We start from the raw sequence: 18,674 nt of genomic DNA on the forward strand, positions 1-18,674 counted from the left end.
CTACAGCCAACATCATACTTAACGGGCAAAAACTGAAAGCTTTCCCACTAAGATCGGGAATACGACAAGGATGTCCACTTTCACCGCTGCTTTTCAACATCATATTGGCAGTCCTAGCCACAGCAGTCAGGCAAGAAAAAGAGATAAAAGGAATTCAAATAGGAAAGCAGGAAGTAAAACTATCCTTGTTTGAAGATGAGATGATAGTGTACATAGAGAACCCTGTAGTCTCTACCAAAAAACTCCTTAACCTCATAAGTGAATTTGGCAAAACAGCAAGATACAAAGTCAATATTCAGAAATGAAAGGCATTTTTGTATACCAGCAATGAAACTGAAGAAGATATCTGAAAAAAAAAACCATTCAATATAGCAAGAAGAAATATAAAGTACCTAGGAATAAATTTAACCAAGGAGGTAAAAGACCTCTATGCAGAAAACTATACAACATTGAAGAAAGAAATTAAGGAAGACACAAATAAATGGAAGCATATACTGTGCTCATGGATTGGAAGAATTAATATCATCAAAATGTCCATACTACCCAAAGCAATTTATAGATTCAACGCAATCCCTATTAAGATACCAAGGACGTATTTCACAGAAATAGAACAGACATTTCAAAAATTTATATGGAACCATAAACGACCCCGAATAGCCGCAGCAATTTTGAGAAAGAAACACAAAGTAGGAGGTATCACGATACCGGACATCAAACTCTACTACAAAACCACTATACTCAAAACAATCTGCTACTGGCACAAGAACAGATCCATAGACCAGTGGAACAGAATAAAGCCCAGAAATAAGCCCAGGTCTCTATGGGCATCTAATATTTGACAAAGGGGGCAGAAGCATAAAATGGAGCAATAATAGCCTCTTCAAGAAATGGTGTTGTCAGAGCTGGACGGCTACATGCAAAAAATTGAAATTGGATCATCAGCTGACACCATACACAAAAATAAACTCAAGATGGATAAAAGACTTAAATATAAGTCGCAACACCATCAAAATCCTCGAGGAGAACATTGGCAGGAAACTCTCAGATATCCCACGCAGCAAGTTTTTCACTGATATGTCCCCTAGAGCAAGGGACATAAAGGAAAGAAAAAGAAGTGGAATCTCCTCAAAATAAGAAGCTTCTGCATGGCTAAAGAAAACATCAGCAAAATGAAAAGGGAGCCAACCATATCGGAAAATATATTTGCTAATGATACATCAGATAGAGGTTTGATCTCCAAGATATAGAAAGATCTCACTCGACTCCACTCCAAGAAGATAAATGATCCAATCAAAAAATGGGCAAAGGACCTGGGCAGACACTTTTCCAAGGAAGAGATACAGATGACCCAGAGGCATTTGAAAGGATGCTCGGCATCACTAGCCATCAGAAAAATGCAGATGAAAACAACAGTGAGGTACCACCTCACAGCGGTCAGAATGGCCATCATAAACAGATTATCAAACAACAGGTGCTGGCGAGGTTGTGGAGAAAAGCGAACACTAGTACACTTTTGGTGGGAATACAGACTGGTGCAGCCACTGTGCAAAGCAGTGTGGAATTTCCTCAAAAAGCTGAAAATGGAACTGCCTTTTGATCCAGTGATTCCCCTGCTGGGACTATACCCTAAGAATACCAAAACACCAATACAAAAGAACCTATGCACCCCAATGTTCACAGCAGCACAATTTACAATAGCCAAGTGTTCGAAGCAACCTAAATGCCCATCAGTAGATGAGTGAATCAAAAAATGATGGTACATTTACACAATGGAATATCACGCAGCAGAAAGAAAAAAAGAACTAGTAAACTTTGCGACAGTATGGATGGAACTGGAGAGCATTATGCTAAGTGAAATAAGCCAGGGGGCGAAAGTCAAATACCACATGATGTCACCTATAAGTGGAACCTAACCAACAATACAAAGATGCAAGGAAAAATAACACCAGCAACACTGAAAGGAAAAGAAACCAACAGTGACAAGAAGGAAGGAAGGAGGGAGGGGCGGGGGAAAAGGAAAGTCAAGGTACATATAGCAAGGACTCACTGACAAAACCGAAGGGGAAGAGTTGAGGGAGGGAGGGAGGGGGCAAGGGAAAGTGGTCGGGGGAAGGCAGAGACAAATGTATTTGAAAAAATAAATAAATAAATAAACAAACAAACAAAGGCCAAACCCCTCAGTTAATATTACACTGAACAGTGAAAAACTGAAAGCTTCTGCACGTTTAACATGGTTGAAATGACCCTATCACCTAAAGCAATGTACAAATTTAATGCTATCCCCAGCAAAACCCCAATGGCAGTTTTCAAAGAGGAGAAAAAAAATCATCAAATATTTATGGAAACACTAAAGACTCAATGGCCAAAGCAATCCTGAGAAAAAAGAACAAAGCTGGAGGTACCTAGTCACTGGCTTGAAATTATATTACAATATAGGTACAATAATCAAAATCGCATGGTACTAGAAAAATAACAGACAGCAGACAAATGGAACAGAATGGCAGTCCAGAAATTAATCCACATGTATATGTGCAAACAATTTTTAACAAAGGAGCCAAAACATATACTCGATAAAGGACAGCCTCTTTAGTAAGTGGTGCTGGATAAATTGGAAAGCCACATGTAAATGAATGAAAGCAGACTGCCGTTTTACCCCATATACAAAAATTAACTCAAAATGGATCAAAAGACTTAAATACAAGGCCTGAAACAATAAATTACATTGAAAAAAACCATAGGGCTGAACTTATGGATCTTGGTCTCAAAGATTTTGTGAATTTGGCCCCAAAGGCAAGGGAATTAAAAGGAAAAATGAATGATTGAGGCTGTATCAAACTAAAAATATCAACAACAAAAAAAGGCAACCATCCAAATGAGAAAATGTCTGTAAACAATACCTCTGATAAAGGACTCATATCCAAAATATAAATGAACTCATAACCTCAACAACAACAAAAAGAACAATCCAATTAAAAAAATCTGCAGAGGACCTGAACAGTTACTTTTCCCAAGAAGATATGAATGACCAACAGATACGTGAAAAGATGTTCAACTTCACTAGCTATTAGGAAAATGCAAATCAAAACTACAAAGAGATACCACTTCACATCTATTAGAATAGCTATTATCAACAAGACAATTAGTAATGAGTGTTGGAGAGGTTGTGGACAAAAAGGAACTTTGACTCTGCTGGTGGGAATGTAAATTGGTATAGCAACTCTGGGAAACAGTATGGAGGTTTCTCAAAACATTAGAAAGAGAGCTATCTTATGATCTTGCAATCCCTCTTTTGGGTACCAACCTGAAAAATTTTAAAACATGTATTCATAAAGATGTGTATATACCCCTATGTTCACTGCAGCATTATTCACAGTTGCTAAGACATGGACACAATCTAAGTATCCTTCAACGGATGAATGAAAAAATAATGTGGTACCTATATACAATGGAATACTGCTCGGCCATAAGAAAGAATGAAATATTGCCATTTGGGACACTATGGATGTATATTGAGAGTATCACACTAAGCGAAATAAATGAGATGCTTAAAGTCAAGAACTGTATGATTTCACTCATATATAGGAAATAAAAATAAAGCAACCAAACACACAAAACAAACTCATAGACACAGACAAGAATATGAAGGTTATCAGAGAAGAAGGGGGTGGGAGAATGACGAGGGTAAATGGAGGCCAAATATATGGTGATAGAAAAAGACTAGACTTTGGTTGGTGAGCACACAGTGGAATATATGGATAACGGAGACCCGCCTCCACTTGTTTTGACTTCTGCCTCTGTAAAGTGGAGAACTGTGCTTACCCAAGAGTTGTAAATGCACTTTGAAAACCATAAAGCACATCTATGTTAAAAAGAAACTGCTTTAGACATGATGCTGACAGTTAGGTGGTCTCAGGATTCGGTTCCTGGGCTAGTCATGCTACCAGATGAGACTCACTTTGTGCCCTGGTACTTCTGTCCCTGGCACAGCTTTCATATGGAAATCCACCACTCCCATATTTTCTAACAAGTTGGTTTCACCTATTGTTGATTTTTTTTCCTTTGCTTTTGCTTCTTCCCTCTCTTGGGCCAATCTGAATCAAAGAGAAAATATAAACAAACCAACCATGTTATTAGTGGTGCTTTTGTTTTGTTTTTTAATACTATAATGCTGTTTAACTTTATAGTGATCATTTAGGATTTCTCAATTTTCCTTTTCAACTTATTTATTTCTGGCCATTTTACCCCTCCTCAATCTCTTCACTCTTCCTCATGAGGAAGAGGTATCTTTCAGAGCTCAATCTGCCTAGTCTTGATTATTTCTATCCTCATAATAAAGAGAATGCTGAATGACATCTCATCCTTCTGATTCAAACTCTCCACCTTATGTAAGCCTGAATAACTACGCTGACCAGCCATTGCTGGACTCTCTGCTTCTGGTGTCTTTCTTAACATTCCACCATCCAGAATGACTGTCAGATTTATGCTTGTGCAGGCACACCTGCAGGCACTGATTCAAGGCAGCAGTACTGTGTTCTCACCCTGCTTAGGACTGAGGTCCCAGTTCTAGTGCATAGCAGGCAGTGAAGTGCTGCTGAATAAAAGTCTCATTACTATCCTGTTCACAGATATTCCTCGCTGAAGAACAAAATCAAATTCTCACCTGTCTTACTTGACCACTCCCTCAAAACACGCCTCTGTTGGCCACTTGCCTTAGATCTTATTTTTCCTTGATCTTTTCCTTGATCTTATTAATGATACTCATTATGCCATCTGCATATTCCAAAAATATTTCCTCTTTGAAAGTTCCCAAACTTACACAATCTTTCCTCCCTTAGAATACCTCCAGGATCCTAAAGTACTTCAACAGTCATTACAATTCCTTGATCTTAATCACTTGCCTAATTAACCTTATGCCTCTCACGCAGGGATTTCCTACTCTCTTTACCTTTATATAACACTAGCATTAATAGTCAAAAATAACATAAACAACGTTCTAGTGTCTATTAAAATTTTAAATGTACATAACTTCAAGACAGTAACTCTTATGGCTGACACAAACCTCAGAGGAAGCTTTGCATTATGCAGGAGCCATCCTTCAAGGGTCATCTATTACCACGACAAGGTGGAAATAGTCTAAATGTCCATCATTGGGGCATGGCCCACTATACTGTGGCTCAGCTATTTTCTGTAATAGTACTAAACAGTTAGTACAAAAAAGAGGAAAGATCTGCATGACCACAAAAGATTGTGTTAAAAAAGATAACATAGGCATATATTTTTATAGTTTACAATGTATATATGCAAATGCATTGCATTGTCTTTTTTGTGAAGTCTGGGATCATGAAAAGTCAAAGATGAGCAGTACTTTAGCTCTGCTTGTGATGTTTGAATTTGCTAATATCATAATAAATACATTACCCAATAGTTTCAAATCAATTAAGTGAATATATGAGACCATTTAAAAAATTAAAAAAAAAATACTGTTTAAATTTACATAGAACAAATCTTACCTGTGCAAAATACTTTCTTTTGCTAACTGAATTTGTAGTGTTCCACCTTTCCATTTTGTTTTATTTAAAACAGACATACCTATAGAGCAGAGAATTATTACCCAGTTATATGGCAATGCAAAATACATTTCAGAATGTGGTTTTTCTAATTATTTAGTATGTACCAAGGAAAGGAGACATGTTAACCATAAAGATACAGAGAAAACAGAATAAGGAATTTGATATCTGGAGTGAAAACACCTAGATCCTGGTCTTTCTTTGACCACTTATTAGTGGATCCCTATTTATTCCCTACAACCCAGTGAGACTGGAAGATATAAACAAAGCAAATGTATAAACTATAAAGCAAAATTTGTTTGTCATTTGTTTATAAAGTCATGTCAGAAACTTCTAGTGAATGACTGATATTTAGCATTTCCCACACGAAAACTATAAAATATTCATGTAATTGCCCTAAGGGGAATCAGAAGACACTTTGAAATTCTGGAGTGCCTCACCTTTATTTATTACCTCATACTACTTATTATTATGTAACTTTTTTTAAAAAAGATTTTATTTAGTTTTAGACGGGGGTGGGGGGGCGAGGGAAAAAGAGTGGGAGAGAAACATCGATGGGTGGCTGTCTCTCACACGCCCCCTACTGGGGATCTGGCCTGTAACCCAGGCATGTGCCCTTACCAAGAATTGAACCAGCAACCCTTTGGTTTACAGGCCAGCACTCAATCCACTGAGCCATACCATCCAGGGCTACTATGTAACTTCTAAACAAACAAGCTGCAAGTGACTAAACAGTGTTTGAACTGCTACACCCTAGTAGTTCATTTTTCTCAGTATTTGCTATCAGCATTATTAACAATAACCACTAATAGAGAGTAGATTGTTGGTGGGTACTATTTTAAAATACAAAGGTACTATTCAATTTAATCTTCACAGTAATATTCTGAGGAAAGCAGTATCTTTGTTACTCTTCAGATAAGCAAACTGGGGCTTAGAAGTTTAAATTAAATTGCCACAGGTCACACATAAGAGCTGATGTGTTTTTAACCACAACTTACTATATATACTTTCTCACTTAACAATAGGATTAAGGTTTTGTTTTTGATTTTTTTGCAAATGAAATGCAAGGATGATGGCCCTCTTTCTCTATTAATAGTACCTCTTGAGTTTTCAGCTTCCAAATAACTAGAATACGCTACTTCATCAGTGGCAGTATGGATTATCTCCCCTTTCAATAAAGACCACAGTTTGCCCTCAGCTTTACTAAACTTATCAACTGAAATTTTGTAATTTCAAGAATATGGTTTTATAAGGGAATATACTAAATCCAGCCCTCTCCTAACTCCATTCAATCACAAGAAAATAACCTCCATAAGAAATACATGCACTGGGGAAGGGGTGGGGATATGGCATAATATCCAGTGGAACACGTGTGACAGGCAACTTCTATGAAAGTTCTGTCTCTTGTCCAAAATATTTTAGAATACCATTTTTGAGCAAACCCATTGCCAATGTGCTACCACATGTCTGCTGATGCCAAATGGTATTAAACGAAACCTGCTGTGTTCTGGAATACTCTTCATCATGGTTGTCCCTCTGGATGACTTGAAAAGTGGTCACTGAAGTTTAGATTTAGAACGAAGTTTTCCAAGTTACTCTGACATAACCTGGCAAATAATATAGAAGACATCTTACATTTTTTCAGATCTGTGTCTGCTACTCTGATGTTGATGTATGCAAAAACTTTCTGTGGGTTTCCTAAAAAAAAAAAAACACACAAAAACAAAAAAAAACAGAAAAATTCATTTAAACCTTGATCCAGAAAACACTGTTAAAAATGATTAAGTTTCTAAATAAAAAAAAAAAAGAGTTCCTGGAAACTTACCCTTTCAAAGAAAAACCCTGTTTAGTTTTCACTGGACATAAACACTGAATTTTTCCAAATATGATTATCAACATATTCCAAACAAATAGAGTTAAAAAATGTCCAGTGGTCAGTTAATTACGTAATTATTATGTTGTTACATGTTTTGATTCCATGTTAGTGATATTCTACTTAATAGGACATTTAATGAGTATTAGATATTGGCACTGAAAACTGAAAGTTACATGTTTCAGAAACTGTATGTTTTAGAATTTAGAATATTTTTGATTTCAGTATTGTAATTCAGGGTAAGTCCCACATCATAAGTTTTACCTCCAGGGCATAGGGCGCGATGTATAGGACAGTGTACTACAATGATACACAAATCTCTTTTAATGTTTCAGGCTAACGTTCATCCCTGAAGTTCCTTTACTTTGTGATAAGTGACCTAGTTAGATCCGCCTTTAACGACACATAAAGGACTATAAATTTACCTTGATCATCTTTCCGAGTGATGATCTCCACATCAGAAACTTCTCCAAATCTGCTGAACTGATTTTGTAGGTCTGCCTCAGAAATGTTCTGGCCAAGGCCACCCACAAAAAGGCGCTTTGTTTCTCTGTTGACCTTCATAAAGGCTGGGCATACAGTGTATTCTGGTGGGAAAAATAATTTTCTATCTACAGAGAAGAGTTCTTTCCATTAGTTCTTCTCAAACCTAAAAAAAAAAAATTAAAAAAAAAAAACCCCAACAAATTTCTTACCTTCTGTGTTAAATTGATTGCCTGAACTTTCACTATTACATTATTTCTAAATTTTTATACCTGGAGATTCTGGTCGAGCTCTACATTCACTTTGTCTATGAATTCACTTTGGAACAGCAACCTCTGCACACACACAGGTAGGGCAGATGCTTTGAGGCTTTCCCTCAAATGAGCACAGTATTATACTCTACCCCTCCTCGTTTACTTGTCCATGTTGTTAGACGTTTTTATTTTATTCATTTATTCACTTTAACAAATACTGACAGAAATGGGATGTGGCAGGTCAATACACTAAAGAATTAAAAGAAAAGCACTCTATCCTGCTGTCCTCACAGCCATGTGAGAAGCAAAGGATGCAATTACAGTACTGCCGCAAGAGGAGTGCCTGCAAAGTGCTGTTCAGGCAAAGAGAGCAACTGATATCGCTAATACAGACTTTTTGTTTGTTTGTTTGTTTTAAGATTTCTTTATTTTTAGAGACGGGAAGGGAGGGAGAAGGGAGGCACAGAAATACCAGTCGGTGGTTGCCTCTGGCGCGCTCCCTACTGGAGACCTGGCCGGCAACCCAGGCACGGGCCCTAGATTGGGAATCCAACTGGGGACCCTTGGGTTCGCAGGTTGGCACTCAGTCCACTGAGGCACACCAGACAGGGCTTGCTTTTTCTGTTTTTTGTTTACTATGGGCCAGCGTTGCATGACACAGTTTGCGTGCATCTCATTTCTCAGATGAACCGGAGAAGTGAAGTCACTTTCCTAATGCCATCCAGAGAATTAGCGAAGCTAGAATTATGAACCAGGTCTAATTTCAGAACCTTTAATGCATAACTATACTAGGAAGGTTGTTGGATTAGAAGGGGCTCGGGAATATTCTTTCGGAGGTACTAAAATTTGAGGCTCTTTATGAGATCTCTAATCCCGTTTAACACCCACAGGCGCTCAGCTGCCACACTTAGCTTTTCCCAAAGAGCTGACAGATTCCCCCCACCCAACGCAAAGCTCGGGTTCTGGGCATGTCCCTAATAGACTTCTCTGCCCCCAACCTATCCACCCCAGCCTTCTTCCCCCTGAATTCCCAAAGACAAGAAGGGACAGCGAGGAGGCCAAATGGCCGGGTGACTTGCCCTAAACCCGCTCCTCACCACGTCGTCGTCTACGCAGCGCCGCTTCGGCCCCTAACTTCTAGTCACGTGTCTCACTAGGCGGAGTCTCTATTCCTTCCTACTAGATTTCCAACCCAGCCTCCTAAGGTTCCGTTACTATAATCAGTTCCCTAGTGCTCTTTATTTCGTTTCTCGCCCAGGATAGTGCGATGCCTCCCCCACTGGACGTCTTAAAAGGACCCAAACCATAATTCCATAATTCTTACCTGATAGGGTTAGTTATTGCCTTCTGTTTATCCACATCTGGACTAGGTCCGCGAAAGAGAAATGAATAAAAATAACGAGACTCTCCACGCGGCCGCGGAAGCGACTCTTCAGTGACGTACGCATCCGGGCTGTTCCAAACTTCACTAGCGCAGGTTGGGCTGTAGTGCCCTTGGATTTTGGGTTGGAGAGAACTAACTCTCTCCAAGCGTAGACGCTGCTGGAGCACAGCTGTGGAAGCGTGTAAAGGGACAGAAACGAGCTCGGGATACTCTGAGAGCTATGGTTGCACTCACAGACGTAGCTCATACTCCTTCGCCTCCCCGCTGAGCTCCGGGGATGGTCCGTTCCAGGAGCGCGCGAGACTTTAAGCGTCCGCTCTACGCACTTCTGGCCAACTGTTAGCGCGCCCCTATGGACCGTCAGCTGGCGGAGGTTCGCGTCTTGGAAGCCGAGGTTGCGGCCCTGATGTTGGCTTACGAGGAGATGCTGGCGCCCGTGGAAGACACCGCCCGAGTCCAGTACGTGGCCCTCCTCAGGTCCTGTGGGTCTGCCGAAAGTCTCTCCTCTCGGACGTTCCGGACCTCCCTGCAGACATTTCCGAAGGACCAAACGTGGGCGAGAGCGCAAATAATTGTGTAATAACGGTCTAGGATGATTAAGTCCTCTTGGGGATCTTTAGTTGTAAGCGTGTGGCCATGTGTGAAGTAATTTAAATCGAACCGCTGTTAGGGAAGTAGGAGAAATACTTGTCTAAAGGACAACAAAGCCATTATGCACTAATAGGCAGAGATTAAGTGGACAGTGCTGTCTGCTACAAAGCCGAGATATCTTAACGTCTTTGTTACTAGTAATAGACATGGTCCATCGATTACCTACTGAGTGCCAGACTGAGAAAGGCAGGCAAAGATCTTTATGTGCATCATCTCTCTTAGTCTACCTATGACAATCCTCTAAGGTAGGTGCTATTTTTAATCCTGTCTTAAAGTTAAGGAACCTGAGGCTCAGTGAAGTTAAGTTGCTTGCCGAAGGTCTCAGAGATAGTAAGTCTCAGATCTGGATTGGAACCCAAGAATCTATCTTTAAAGCCCAGGCACTTTGTTTAGCTGGAGGAGGGGAGAAAGGGACTGTGTACCTATTCATTCAAACTTGCTGACTGCCCAAAAGCAGACTGTCTTCATTTTTTCACTCAAGGCTAATTTGACAAGTACAAAGAGAATTAGGTTTTCCTGAGCTAACTGGACAAGAAAATTGGGAGGAGTTATAAATAAAATGTTTGCATGCATATTGGATGGGATCATGAAGGTGTAGAGGTAGCTGTGACTGGTGAAAAGGAGAGGGAAGCAAGTGAACAGGGAACAGATTCGGTACTTTACAATGCAGGTGCTACTCCAGGGGTGCTTCGCAGATTGGAAGCAGTAGTATTACTTGGGACTTGGATAAATTTGACTTCATGCCGACCTACTAAGTCAGAATGTGCACTTTAACAAGGCCCCACGCTATTTTATGCACATTTGAAAGTTTGAGAATGCTGCATTATACTGTGGGGAAAAGTTGTTGCTCTACTTGCTACAAGGTGTCATTGTTAAACCAGGATAGCATGTAGACTATTAATGTAATCTGGACCTCTTCTATGATCAAGTTGTGAAAGTTGGAAGAGTCCAAATTATGGAAGACATTAAATATTAGTCCAGGGCATTTGGATTTAATGTGAGGTTTTTTTTCACTATGGTGGAAAAGGAAAATTGGGACCTGTGTACAAAGTTTCTTTGTTTTTTATTGTGGTGAAATACCATAAATTTTACCACCTTAACTAACCATTTGTAAGTGGCCATATCAGTGATGTTACATACATTCATAATATTGTGCAATCATCAGCACCATCCATCTCTATAATTTTCATTTTGTAAAACTGAAACTATACCTTCAAGCCGTATTCTTCACTTTCCTTAACCTCTGGCAACCACCATTCTCCTTTCTCTGAATTGGACTTTTCTAGGTACCTCCTATAAATGGCATCATACATGTTTGTCTTTGTGTGACTGGCTTATAACACTTAGCTCAACATCCTCAAGGTCATCCATATTGTAGCATATGGCAAAATTTCCTTTTTCAAGCTGAATAATAATTCATTGTACGTGTATACATTTTGCTTATTCATCTGTCGATGGATGATGCTTGGGTTGCTTTCATGTTGTAGCTATTGGGAATAATGCTGGTATGAATATGGGTTTAACAATATCTCTGAGACCCTGCTTTTAATTCTTTTGATATACACTGAGACACGGAATTGCGGGATCATATGTTAATCCTATTTTAAAGTTTTTGAGGACCCCTCCCCATGCTGTTTTACACAGTGGTTGTACCATTTTACAGTCCCATCAGCACTCCCCAAAGGTTTCTCCACATCCTCCCCAACACTTGTTTTCTGGTTTTGTTTTGTTGTTTTAAACATATTGGTGATTTCTTTTTTTAAAATATTTTTTATTTTTATTTTTAGGAGAAGAGAAGGAGAGAAAGGGAGAGAAACATTAATATGTGGCTGCCTCTCCCACGCCCACTATTGGGGACCTGGTCTGCAACCCAGGCATGTGTCCTAAGCTGGCAGTCAAATTGTGGATCCTTTGGTTTGCACAACAGTATTCAGTGAGCCATACCAGCCAGGGTTGTTTTATGGGTTTTTGTTTGTTTGTTTTGTTTTAATAGCAATTCTAATGGGTATGAGGTTCACTCTAGTTTTATTTTGCATTTCTGTAATTATTAGAGATGTTGAGCATTTTTTCATGTACTTATCACTCATATATTATTGGAGAATGTCTAGTCACATCCTATTCCTATTTTTGAATCAGTTTGTTTGGTTTTTTTGTTTTGTGAGTTTTAGGAATTCTTTATATTTTCCATATTAATCTCTTTTAACAGATATGTGGTTAGCAAGTATATTCTCCCATTTTTTGGGTTGGCTTTTTACTCTGTCAATAATGTCTTATGATGTACAATGTATTTTTTAAAGTCCATTTTTTTTGTCTATTTTTTCTCTTGTTACTTGTGCCTTGGATGTCACATCCACATACTCACTGCCAAATCCAATATTGTAAAGCTTTTATCCTGTGTTTTCTTTAGTAACACTAAAGAGCTCTGTTGCTTTAGTGTTACATTTAGACCTTTGATCCAGTTTGAGTTAATTTTTGTGTATGTTAGATAGGGGTCCAACTTCATTTTTTTGCATGCAGATATCCAGTTTTCCCACCGTCAATTGAATGATATCAGCATGCTTGTCAAAAATCATTTGACCATAAATACAAGGGTTTATTTCTGAGCTTTGTATGTTATTCCATTGATTTGTACATCTGTCTTTATACCAATGCCACACTATTGTTTACTGTAGCTTTGAGGTAAGTTTTGAAACAAGAAGTGTGAGTATTCAGGTGTGTTTATTTTCAAGATTGTTTTGGCTATTTGGGATTACTTGAGATTCCATATGAATTTTAAGATGTCTTTTTCTGCTCCTGCAAAAAATCTCATTGGTATTTTTGTAGGGATTGCATCAAATCTTTAGATTGCTTTAGGTAATATTAGTAATATCTTTGATAATATCATTTTCCAATTCATGAACATGAAAAGAGTTTGCAATTATTTATGTCATCTTTAATGACTGTCAGTGATTATTTTATAGTTTTCATTGTACAAGTCTTTTACCTTCTTGGGTAAATTAATTCCTAACTATTATAGTCTTTTCACTGTTACTGTAAATGGAATTGTTTTTGTAACTTCCTTTTCAAATTGTTTATTTTTGGTTTGTAAAAACACATCCAATTTTTGTGTGGTAGTTTTGTATCCTTCTTTGCTGAATTCATGTATTAGTTCTAACAGGTTTTTTTGTGTGTATGTGTGTGGATGGAATCAGGAGGGTTTTCTACATAGAAGATCATATCAAGCCCTAGCTGGTATGGCTCAGTGGATTGAGTGCCGGTCTGTGAACCAAAGGGTTGTGGATTCAATTCCCTGTGCTGGGCACATACCTGGGTTGCAGGCCAAGTCCCCAGTAGGGGGTGTGTGAGATGCAACCACACATTCATGTTTCTCTCCCTCTCTTTCTCCTTCCCTTCCCCTCTCTAAAAATAAATAAATAAAATCTTTTTAAAAAATCATATCAATAGCAAACAAAGATAATTTTATTTCTTTCTAACTCAGATTCTTTTTTTCCTTGCTTAATTGCTCTGGCTTGGAGTTCTAAAACTATGTTGAATAAACATGGTGAGAGTGGGCATCTTTGTCTTGTTACTCATTTTAGTTGAAAAGCATTTAGCTTTTCAGTATTAGTTATGATGTTAGCTGTGGGTTTGTCATATATGGCCTTTATTATGTTGAGTTATGTTTCCTGTATACCCACTTTGTTAAGAGTTTGTATTGTTGAATGTTGAATTTTATTAAATACTTTTTTCTGCAGTTGTTGAGATGATCACATGATTTTTATCCTTACGATTGTTAATGTGGTGTATAATTTTGATTTGCAGATGTTTATTCTTGCATTCATGGACTGAATCCCACTTATAGTGTTTGATTCTTTTAATATATTATTAAATTTGGTTTGCTAATGTTTTGTTGAGAATTTTTGCATCAACATTCATCAGGGATATTGGCCTGTAACTTTAATTTCTTGTAGTGCCTGTCTGGTTTTATGTTCCTTCCTTTTCTGTTTTTAGAAATTTTTGAGAGGGATTGGTATTCTTCAAATATTTGGTAGAATTTACCATTGAAGTCACCTAGTTCTGGATTTTTGTTTGTAGGTAGGTTTTTATTTTATTTTATTTATTTTTAATGAAAGCCCTATTTTATTATTTTTTTAAATTTATTTTTAGAGAGAGGGGAAAGGAGGGAGAAAGAGAGGGAGAGAAACATTGATGTGTGAAGAGAAATATCAATCAGCTGCCTCTCACACGCCCCTGAGGATGTGGCCTGCAGCGGATGCATGTGCCCTGACTGGGAATCGAACTGGCAACCTTTTGGTTCATACGACAGTGCTCTATCATCTGAGCCACGCCAGCCAGGGCTATTTTATTCATTTTTTAAACATTTTTTATTTATTAAATTTTTAAAATTAAATTTATTGCGGTGACATTGGTTAATACGGTCATATAGGTTTCAAGTGTACATTTCTATGATACATGATTTGTATATTGCATTGTAACCACCATACTGTTTTCTGTCTATGAATTTCAATTTTATATCCCACATATGCGTGAAATCATGTGGTTCTTAGCTTTCTCTGACTTATTTCATTTAACATAATATTCTCAAGGTTCATCCGTTTTGTTGCAAATTGGCAGTATTTCATGTTTCCTTATGACTAGTAGTTTTCCATAGTATCTTTATCCAGTCCTCTGTCAAAGGACACTTTGGTTGTCCTCATTTCTTGACCACTGTGAGTAATGCTGCAGTGAACATAGGGGTGCATAAATCTTTGTGAATAAATGGTTTTTGAGTTTTTCGAGTAGATATCCAAAAGAGGAGTTGATGGGTCATATGCAAACTCTATTTTTAGTTTTTTGAGGAACTGTCATACTGTTTTCCACAGTGGCTGTACCAGCTCATGTTCCCACCAGCAGTGAATGAGAGTTCCTTCTCCACAATCTCTCCAACACTTGTTATTACCTGTCTTGTTGATAATAGCCACTCTTAACAGGTGTGAGGTGGTAACTCATTGCAGTTTTGATTTGCATTTCCTAAATAGCTAGTAAAGTTGAACATACTTTCCTGTATCTGATGGCTGTCTGTACGTCCTCTTGGAAGAGGTGTCCATTCAGGTCTTCTGCCCATTTTTTAATTGAATTGTTTGTTTGGTTTGAGTTGTATGAGTTCTTTATGTATTTTGGAGATTAACCCCTGTTGAAACTGTTGCTTGCAAATACTTTCTCCCATTCAGATTGTTGCCATTTTGTTTTGTTGTTTGTTTCTTTGGCTGTGCAGAAGCTTTTTGGTTTGATATAGTACCATTCATTTATTTTTGCCTTTACTTCTCTTCCCTTTGGGGTCAAATTCATAAAATGTTCTCATCACCCATGATCCCTAAGTTTAGTACCAGAGTTTTTTTCCTATGTACCTTATTGTTTCAGATCTTATATTTAGAGCTTTGATCTGTTTTGAAGTAATTTTTGTGCAAGGGGACAACTTGGAATCTAATTTCATTCTTTTGCCTGTCATTTTCCAATTCTTCCAGCACCTTTTGTTGAAGACGCTTTCTGTTCTCCATTGTATGTTTTTGGATCCTTTATCAAAAATTATTTGCCCATTACCTGTGGCTTTATTTCTGGGCTCTCAATTCTGTCCATTGGTCTATGTGTCTGTTCTTCTAATACCATGCTGTTTTGATTATCATAGCTTTATAGTATAATTTGAAGTCAGGGAATGTGATGCATCTGGATTTATTTCTTTTTCTTGGGATTGCTTTTGATATTTGGGGTCTTTTGTGGTTCCATACAAATCTGATGACTTCTTGTTATTTTTCTTTAAAAAAGTCCATTAGGATTTTGATGGGGTTGCATTAAATCTCTATATTCCTTGGGGTAATAAGGCCCATTTAACTATGCTGATTCTTCCCATTCATGAACTTGGAATATCTTTCCAAATCATTGTCTTTTTCAATCTCTTTTAATAATGCTTTCTAGTTTTTTGTATACAAGTCCTTTACATCTTTTGTTAAGTTTATTCCTAGGTATTTTATTTTTATTTGGTTTAATCAAAACCTACATTTTTATTCTTATTTTTAAATTTAATCTTTATTATATATTTTTCCATTACTATTTAAGCCCCCTTTTCCTCCCCTCCCCCAGCAATCACCACACTGTTGTCCATGTCCATGAATCCTTTTTCCTTTTTGCTCAATTCCACTACCTGCTAAACCCACCTGCCCACTAGCTGTAATCTGTTCTCCATGTATGAGTCTGTCTCTTTTGCTTGTTAGTTCAGTTCGTTCATTAGATTTCATATATGAATGAAATCATATGGTATTTGTCTTTCTCTGACTGGCTTATTTCACTTAGCATAATGTTCTCCAGGTCTATCCATGCTGTTGCAAAGGCTAAAATTTTCTTCTTTATGACCAAGAAGTATTCCATTGTGTAATGTCCCATAGTTGTTTCATCCACTCATCTACTGATTGACACTTGGGCTGCTTCCATATCTTGGCGCTTAGAAATAAGCTGCAAGGAACACAGTGGTGCTTATGTTCTTTTGAACTAGTGTTTTGGGTTCCTTCAGGTATATTGCCAGAAATGGGAACGCTGGATCAAAAGACAGATCCATTTTTAATTTTTTTGAGGTTATCTCAGTACCGCTTTCCACAGTGCTGCACCAGTCTGCATTCCCACCAATAGTGCAAAAGGGTTCCCCTTTCTCTACATCCTTGCCAGCACTTGTTTGTTGATTTATTGATGATAGCCATTCTGACAGGTGTGAGATGGCATTTCCTTGTGGTTTTTATTTGCATTCTCTGATGAGTAGTGACGTTGAGCATCTTTTCATGTCTATTGGCCACCTGTATGTCCTCTTTGAAGAAGTGTCTATTCAAGTCCTTTGCCCATTTTTTAATTGGGTGGTTTGTTTTTTTTTGTTGTTGAGTTTTGTAAGTACTTTATAAATTTTGGATATTAACCCCTTATCAGACGTATCAGTGAATATATTCTCCCATTCTGTGGGTTGTCTTTTTATGTTGTTGATGTTTTCCTTTGCTGTGCAAAAACTTTTTAGTTTGATGCAGTCCCATTTGTCTGCTTTTTTCGTTTTTGTTTCCTTTGCTTAGGGAGATATAACCAGTAAAATATTGCTACAAGTAATGTCTCAGATTTTGTTGCCTATGGTTTCTTCTAAGTTTTATGGTTTCGGGTCTAACATTTAAGTCTTTTATCCATTTTGAATTTGTTTTCATGTGTAGTGTAAGAAGAGGGTTTAGTTTCATTTCTCTGCACATATCTGTCCAATTTTTCCAACACCATTTATTGAATAGACTATCTGTAGCCTGTTGTATGTGCTTGTGTCCTCTTTCAAATATAATTGAATATAAAAGTGTGAGTTTTATTTGTGGGCTTTCTGTTCTGTTCCATCGATCTATGTGTCTGTTTTTATTCCAGTATTATGTTGTTTTGATTACTATGGCCTAGTAGTATAGTTTGATATCAGGTAGTGTGATTCCTCCAACTTTGTTCTTCTTTTTCAGGATTGCTGTTGCTTTGTGGGCCCTTTTGTGGTTCCATATACATTTTTGAAATATTTGTTCCAGTTCTGTTAAAGACATCATTGGAATATTGATGGGAATTATTGAATATATAGATTGCTTTGGGTAGTATGGACATTTTAATGATGTTAATTCTTCTATCCATGAACATGGTATGTGCTTCTGCTTATTTGTATCTTCTTCGGTTTCTTTCTTCAGTTTCTTATAATTTTCTGAGTGCAGGTCTTTTACATCCTTGGTTAGGTTTATTACTAGGTATATGATTCTTTTTGAAGCAGTTATTAATGGGATTGTGAGATTGTTTTCTTAATTTCCCTTTCAGTTACTTTGTTATTGGCATATAAAAATGCCACTGATTTCTGGATATTAATCTTGTATCCTGCTACTCTGCTGAATTCATTTTTCAGTTCTAGTAGTTTCTTGGTAGACTCCTTGGGGTTCTCTATGTACCGTATAATGTCATCTGCAAATAAAGACAGTTTTACTTCTTCCTTTCCAATAGGTTGCCTTTTATTTCTTCTTATCTGATTTCTGTGGCTAGGACTTCCAATACTATGTGAGTAAGAGACGTAAAAGTGGACATTCCTGTCTTGTTCCCAGCGTTAAGGGGAACAATTGTAGTTTTTGCCCATTAAGTACAGAATCAATATGGCCTTTATTATGTTAAGGTGTGTTCCCTCTATTCCCACTTTGCTGAGAGTTTTTATCATGAATGGGTGCTGGGTTTTATCAAAAGCTTTTTCTGCATCTCTTGATATAATCATGTGGGTTTTGACCCTTCATTTTGTTTATGTGGTGAAGCACACTTACTAATTTGCAAATATTGTACCATCCTTGCATTCCCACAATAAATCCCACTTGGTCATGGCACAGGATCTTCTTGATGCATTGCTGTATTCGGTTTGCTAATATTTTGTTGAGGATTTTAGCATCTATGCTCATCAG

General features: G+C 37.6%; 2 protein-coding genes across 7 annotated transcripts in view; one reads left to right on the forward strand and one right to left on the reverse strand.

Moving 5' to 3' along the window:
• Positions 1-9,336, reverse strand: part of NOL8 (nucleolar protein 8) — a 44,413-nt gene extending 35,077 nt beyond the window's left edge. For 2 of the 6 annotated variants that reach the window (XM_054588003.1, XM_054587999.1), the window contains exons 1-5: positions 9,275-9,329; positions 7,866-8,051; positions 7,203-7,265; positions 5,511-5,589; positions 3,956-4,091 (exon numbers count right to left, since the gene is read on the reverse strand). In XM_054588003.1, coding sequence (XP_054443978.1) covers positions 3,956-4,091; positions 5,511-5,589; positions 7,203-7,265; positions 7,866-8,004 — 417 coding nt within the window. In that variant the 5' untranslated portion in view covers positions 8,005-8,051; positions 9,275-9,329. Of the gene's footprint in view, positions 1-3,955; positions 4,092-5,059; positions 5,164-5,510; positions 5,590-7,202; positions 7,266-7,865; positions 8,090-8,195; positions 8,390-9,274 lie in introns of those variants that run through there. The other 4 variants (XM_054588002.1, XM_054588000.1, XM_054588001.1 and 1 more) reach the window with 4 other exon arrangements.
• A 565-nt stretch (positions 9,337-9,901) lies between these two features.
• The window catches only part of CENPP (centromere protein P), a 329,764-nt gene continuing 320,991 nt past the window's right edge, over positions 9,902-18,674 (forward strand). The window contains exon 1 of the mRNA XM_054588017.1: positions 9,902-10,020. Coding sequence (XP_054443992.1) covers positions 9,914-10,020 — 107 coding nt within the window. The 5' untranslated portion in view covers positions 9,902-9,913. The remainder of the gene's footprint in view (positions 10,021-18,674) is intronic.

Source organism: Pteronotus mesoamericanus, unplaced genomic scaffold (assembly GCF_021234165.1).
Source record: "Pteronotus mesoamericanus isolate MK-2021 breed Mesoamerican mustached bat unplaced genomic scaffold, CSHL_Meso_final scaffold_125, whole genome shotgun sequence".
NCBI lineage: Eukaryota > Metazoa > Chordata > Mammalia > Chiroptera > Mormoopidae > Pteronotus > Pteronotus mesoamericanus.